The following is a 6,689-nucleotide window of genomic DNA, read 5'->3' as shown; positions in this document are numbered from 1 at the left end:
TAAAAAAGTTGCTTGCAAGCCATGGGAGCTGTGACCTCTCTATCTAAGGACATGCGTGGGACATGGATAAGCTAAAAGCACTAGGACTCGAATCATAGCTTTTTTCCCACAGCACAGCTTCTGCTTATTACTTATCCAAGTCAATTTTTCCACACATGGAAAGCCATAATTAGAAAACAGTCTGCAACCAACATAGTTAGAGAAAAATATGCAGGAAAACTGGCCACGTTAAAAGCTGTATTACCAAATAATGGATTGTTAAGGAAAAGTAAAAAGGGAGAGATTAGGGAGAGGTTCGTTTGGTGCCTTTTTGTTTGTCTATCTCATGCAATCAAAAATTCAAGTCACGTGATCAGAGGTAAATACAGAAAAAGATACATCACAACACACTTACATGTCTTTATCTCTCATCACGATGCATAGCTTTACGTAAACCCTACAACCGCCTATAAAACAGCAGATTCTCTCAAGAATTTTTCTTTTGACAGATTGTCACCCAAGAGGCATGGTTTTGGTAATTTCATGGTAAAAGCCAAAGGGTATAATTTCAATGATTGCAACCACGCTCCCATCATTCAAACAAGGAGAGAAGAGAAGAAGAAAATTGGTTGACTCGTACATACACGTCCTCTACTGATCTGTCTTATGGACTCCACCTACAACTTGCTTGCCTTAGAAATACGTCAAATTAATATTGTTATCTTTCTTTCTTTTTTAAATCAGTTTTAATTTATTTTGATTTTGATTTTGAGGAATTGGCAGATCAGATTATTAATTTGGATAAGAGATTGTCAGCAAAGAAATTCGAACCTAAGTTTTGATCTAGCATAGAAAATGAATCTTATCAACTCAACGTTGCCATTTGTCAATAGACTATTAGTTGTTAGCAAACAACTATTGTTGAGTGATACACACTACCATACAATTGTAAAAACTAGTTATGTGTCATGCATTAAGCGTGATTAAGTTTTGTATTAATCCAAATGTTTCAATCTAACGTACACCCTCATAACTCACATTTATAGTTTCGTTTTCATTCTATTTGATTATAGATCTTCATATCAATCTTATCTTTATCATTTAACCAAACAAGCGCGTAACTTGGTTATAAAAGATAATTATTTTGTAATACATCATGACTACATAAGTAAATCTACTTGATTAATAGCTTAGATCAATGCATGTAACACGTCGATTCTTGGTCAACATAATGTCCTATCATTGACCAAATTTAATACCAATAGAAGATATTTAGTGCAAGTAACTCAAGAGAGTGAAGTAATGAGTTGTGCGCTTGAGAGGTTCTTAGCTATCTTAGTTTCAAATAAGAGCCAGGTAATGAGTTAGACGTTTAAAATGTTCTTAATTATCTTCAATTGCATACTTTTTGTATCTCTTTTATCACATATCATGTTTGATGTAACTCAAAATATTTTCGTACTATGTTTGATGTAACTCAATGGTTTTTTATTAATAAGAAATTAAGGAACGTGCATTATTAATTTCATTTTCTAACGGCATAGTATCTCTGTTAGCAAAAATCCCAACTCATCAAAGGAGACAGATTCTCTGCCTTCACACTTCTTGTGCCCTCTTGTTTGTGTGGCCATAGTTAAACCACATCAACATTTTATATTACTATTTATTTTTGTCTTATTATCTCTATAAAAAAAAACAATATAAAATATTAACGTGACTGAACCGTGACCACACAAAACAGGAGGGCACGGGAAATGGGAGGGAGAGAATCTGCCTCCCTCGTCAAAAGCAATGCAATGCAAGTAAACAAAGCCTAAAGACCCACCAAAATCACCACCCCCCACCTACTTGTCCCAACTCACCATCACCACCACCACCTCCACCGCCTCCTCCTCCTCCTCCATGCCTCCCCGCCGCTCACCATCGCCACTTCTAAGTTCACCGTTGCTCATCATCCTGTTCCCCATTATCATCTCCATCATCCTTTTTTACGCCATCCCTCAATTCCTCTCCCTCACCTCTCAACTCCTCCGCCCCACCATTTCCGTCAAGAAAAGTTGGGACTCCCTCAACGTGCTTCTCGTCATTTTCGCAATCCTATGCGGCGTTTTCGCCAAGCTAAACGACGACGCATCATCCTCTGAAGAAGATCGCATTCCCGACACTAATATTCCGCACCCTTTGGACAACATTCGTACAAACAGAGCCAACATATCGGAATCGGAATCAGCTGCATCCCTACTTCCGCAACAATGGTTTGGATATTCAGATAGGAGGACGCCTGAATCCGGCGGCGACCGGTTGAGTAGGAGCAGCAGTTCCTACCCGGATCTAAGGCCACTCGGGCAGGACTCGGTGTGGGAAACTCGGGATCACAACAAGTCGCAGTTTCACTTTTTCGACGACTTCGAAATTGGTGATTACCGTCGTGTCCCGCCAGTTTCACACCAACGGCGACCCAAGGAGTACTCTGATGTAATTAAGGAGATTCCGGTGGATACTTTTGTGCTTCACTCTTCTCCTCCGCTGCCATCCAAGCCTTCGACACCACCACCTCCGCCACCTCCTCCGCCCCGTAATCCGAAACCGAGAAGGACGTATCAGACTGTTGGACGGAGAGATCAAAAGACAGAGAAAGTAGTTAATAAAAATGTTATTAATGAGGCTGAAGAGTTGGAGAAAGTTCGAACTCCGCCACCGACGCCGCCACGTCCGGTCGCGCCGCCGTCACCAATTCGGATTAGATCAGAGTCGAAGCGTAGAAAGAGCAATGTGAAGAAGGAGATAGCGATGGTTTGGGCTTCGGTTCTGTCTAACCAGAGAAAGAGGAAGAAGCAGCACAAGGTCACCGGTACCAGAAACATTTACGAAACCGCTGCTTCTCTGCCTGAACACGAACAACAAGACAGAGAAGGGGAATATTTTTTCACAAGACAGCCACCATCGCCACCTCCTCCACCGCCACCCATCGCCACCTCCTCCACCGCCACCTCCGCCGCCGCCACATTCTGTTTTTCACAATCTATTCAAAAAGGGAATGAGCAAAACTAAGAAAGTTCACTCCGTCTTGACGCCTCCGACTCCGCCACCGCCACCACCGCCACCGCAGCCGGCATTGCGAAAACACAAGAGTTGGAATACTAGTTTCCCGCTGGCACCACCAACTCCGCCGAAACAACCGCCTCCGGCTACTTCCCGGCCGCGACACTCCCCCTCCAGTGGCCGGCCGCCGTTGCCAACAAAGGCGAACAGTTATTTATACGATGGGAAAGTGAATAGCGGCTGCCAGAGTCCGTTAATTCCGGTGGCGCCTGCGCCACCTCCATCGTTTAAAACGCCAGAGCTGAAGTTTTTTGTGCGCGGGGATTTTGTTAAGATACAAAGCGCGCAGAGCTCGCGCTGTGGATCTCCTGAACTGGAGGACGTTGACGACGTTTATGCATCTCCACGTAAGGAAGAAGACAAGAAGTCAAAGTCCGAAGTACAGAGTAAAGTCAACGCGATGGACGGCGGCAGCGGATCCTCCGTGTTCTGCCCTAGCCCAGATGTTAATACGAAAGCTGATAACTTCATTGCTAGGCTGAAAGATGAGTGGAGGCTTGAGAAGATGAACTCAATGAGGCAGAAAATGAAGATGCCCTAATCTGCATGCACTGGTTTTTTACCATTTTCTACTTTCACATTCACCTTCAATCTTAACACTTTGATTTAGAATTATGGTACGCACTGGCAAAGAAAAGATGGAAGGCAGTAGGGCTCTGAATGTGGTTTTTTTTTCGTCTTTTGGAGCACCTTCTGCGCTAATATTCTTGCATACAATCAGTGATATACGTGAAGAGAGATATAAGAAGAGGGGAAATATACTCCCGGTTATATTGAAGATCTATCGGAGGTATACGTGACTAGAGATATAGGAGTCGGCGGGATTATATTTCCGGTTACACTTCAGAATCTCTCTTATGTAGATACCGAGTGATGTGAATTGGATTCTGGGTTCATTGTGTTTTGATGATCTGTGTGTGTATAGAAGGACACAATGGGTTCTGAGTGGCTTTATTTTTTCCTCACCTCTTGGAGCTCGCACTATTTGTATGGATTGGGGGATCTAAATGTGTTTTTGTTCACCTCCTAGAGCCATTTTGTATTAAAGTACAATGTTACATGCATATTGGTTTTCAAGTTTGATCTAATTTTGTTTTCGTGTGCAATCTTTTTTACATGTTTGTATGACGAGAAATTTGCATGAAATGAATTCAGTACAATATTTTGTTTCCCTAAACATACATGTAACAAGTTGTATACAATCATCTCATCCTATTTCTTATTACATTGCAGATATAGCAATGATTGTTATGGCAGATTTAACAATTTTTTTTTATTATTGTAAGAGGAGGCGAGAGAGTTCGAAACAATTACATTAATTTAGGGAATAATGAAGTTTCGAACCCCAAATGCATATCATTATTCTATATTATGAAAGGGAAAGATGAACCAGTCTTTTCTATTGATTAACGAACTAAAGCACTTATAGAAAAGCCCTTCCGAGCAAAAGTACTTACTTCGAATCAGTCTTGAACGAACCTGACGATGGGCTCAAATAAACAAATACGTAAACAAACCCACTCAATTACGGTCCGAAAATTTCGGTAAGGCCCAATCTCAACACCAACTAAAATCTTAACCCAAACATAAAACCCAATAAACTCCCGGAAAAAGAAAATCGAAGACTGAAAAGAGTGACGAAGCAAGCAAACTAGGGTTCTTGTCGTTTCAACAAAATCAATCGCCAATGAAGCTCGCCGGACTGAAATCAGTCGACGACGCGCACGACGAGTCGGTATGGGCGGTGACGTGGGTCCCGGCCACCGATTCCCGACCTGCTTTGCTGCTAACCGGGTCGCTGGACGAGACCGTGAGGCTGTGGCAACCGGACGAGCTGGTTAACCGGGGCAAAATGACCGGCCACTGTCTCGGCGTGGCCTCGGTGGCGGCTCACCCCTCCGGCCGCATTGCCGCCTCGGCCTCGCTCGATAGCTTCGTCAGGATCTTTGATGTTGACACCAACAACACCGTGGCCAGTCTCGAAGCCCCGCCGTCTGAAGTGTGGCAATTACGATTCAATCCCCAGGTACATTTTTGCTATGTTGGAAATTCTGGATTTTATTTTCTGAGTGAATTTTGTGTTTAAATGTTGGTTTACTTGTTTTTGTATCTATGCATTTAATTCTGCTTTGTTTTTTTATTTACTTGGGAAATTATGCTAAAATTAGAATTGGGGATTTAGAATATGGTGTATTTTGTTTGGATGCTTTACTAATAGTGTCAGAGATGCCAATTGGAGACAAACTTACCTACGCGGGATGTGTCGGTATCTCAAGGCAATCACACTCCGTCACCCGTCTTTATAATGCCATGCTTCTTAAATTTCCGACGTGACATTGTGTGATTGACTTTGGGGATAATCTCTTACCTGACATTGCGTGATTGGCTTGGATACCACCAAGGTGGTATCAGCGTTCCAGGAAAGTTCTTCCCGAGAAGTTGTTGATCTCTTTTAGTTCTTCATTCTTAGACTGATATTCAAAGTGGACCAAATTGAGAACCATCTTTTATTTTTTTTCTAAATTAAGTTTGGAGGCGCTGAATTGAAGTATTAAGCAAACCCTTTTGGTTATATTCAAATGACTTTTTGGATTTGTCATTTTGTCCTTATTTAATGGAGATTTTATATGGAACGACCAAAATGATTGATTGTGAACCAATTCAAGGACCAATTCTATCGATTTCAAATCTTAGGGACCAAAGTGATGAGTTATGCAATCTCAGGAACATTTTAGCTAAAAAGCCTATTCAAATTGATGCTAACTTGTGGCTCTTGATCAGGGTACCATGCTAGCTGTGGCAGGTGGGGGAAGTGCATCCGTCAAAGTTTGGGACACTGCCACATGGAATATAGTAGCCACATTGTCGATTCCTCGCCCCGAAGGAACCAAGCCAACTGACAAAAGCAGCAGCAAGAAGTTTGTGCTATCGGTTGCCTGGAGTCCTGATGGGAGACGCATTGCTTGTGGGTCGATGGATGGAACTGTTTCTGTTTTTGATACAGATCGTGCCAAGTTCCTGCACCACCTGGAAGGCCACTTCATGCCAGTGAGGTCTCTCGTGTTTTCTCCCGTTGAGCCCCGGTTGCTCTTCACAGGCTCGGATGATGCCCATGTGCACATGTATGATGCTGAGGGTAAAACCTTGGTTGGGGCTATGTCAGGTCACGCAGGCTGGGTCCTGAGTGTGGATGTGAGCAGTGATGGGGCAGCTGTTGCAACAGGGGTCGAGTGATAGAACTGTGAGGCTGTGGGATATCAGCATGAGGGGAGCTGTGCAGACAATGAGCAACCACACTGACCAGGTATGGGGAGTGGCGTTTCGACCAGGAGGAATGCCTGGTAGACTTGCTAGTGTGTCCGATGACAAGAGTATATCGCTTTACGACTACTCTTGAAGTAGCTGGCTCGGGGAGAAATGAAATTTACCAGGACCGTGCGCTTGTAATCGGTTTGTTTGACACCCTGTTCTGATGTTCTGTGTGTAATACAAGAAACTAGTGTTGGTCTAGGGAATGCATGCACATACCGATTCGACGGATCTTTTACCGTCGAATTGGTGAAGCCTTAGAATTAAATTTGGTTTGATTGTGGTTGCTTCTTGGTTCG

General features: G+C 43.1%; 2 protein-coding genes across 2 annotated transcripts; both read left to right on the top strand.

Annotated features, from left to right (window-relative positions):
• The first annotated feature begins 1,881 nt into the window (after positions 1–1,881).
• LOC103951954 (ras-associated and pleckstrin homology domains-containing protein 1-like) lies at positions 1,882–3,622 on the top strand. The gene is made up of 2 exons (XM_048575251.1): positions 1,882–2,830; positions 2,889–3,622. The coding sequence occupies exons 1-2, from the start codon at positions 1,882–1,884 to the stop codon at positions 3,620–3,622; spliced, it is 1,683 nt and encodes a 560-aa protein (XP_048431208.1).
• Positions 3,623–4,696: 1,074 nt separating this feature from the next.
• Positions 4,697–6,677, top strand: LOC103951903 (WD repeat-containing protein VIP3-like). Its single transcript, XM_009363385.3, is given in 3 exon segments — positions 4,697–5,107; positions 5,863–6,303; positions 6,305–6,677. Coding segments are annotated over 3 exon segments (954 nt in total). The 5' UTR covers positions 4,697–4,768; the 3' UTR covers positions 6,479–6,677.
• Positions 6,678–6,689: the final 12 nt, after the last annotated feature.

Source organism: the organism of the source record quoted next, unplaced genomic scaffold (genome assembly GCF_019419815.1).
Source record: "Pyrus x bretschneideri cultivar Hongxiangsu unplaced genomic scaffold, Pyrus_bretschneideri_v1 Contig8, whole genome shotgun sequence".
NCBI lineage: Eukaryota > Viridiplantae > Streptophyta > Magnoliopsida > Rosales > Rosaceae > Pyrus > Pyrus x bretschneideri.
Note: the sequence above shows the minus strand (reverse complement) of the source record. Positions and strands in the feature narration are given on the sequence as shown.

Coding starts and splice junctions, on each gene's coding strand:
- LOC103951954 (XM_048575251.1), top strand. CDS start 1,882: ATGCCTCCCCGCCGCTCACCATCGCCACTTCTAAGTTCACCGTTGCTC. Junction 2,831..2,888: donor GAAGCAGCACAAGGTCACCG/GTACCAGAAACA, acceptor ACAACAAGACAG/AGAAGGGGAATATTTTTTCA.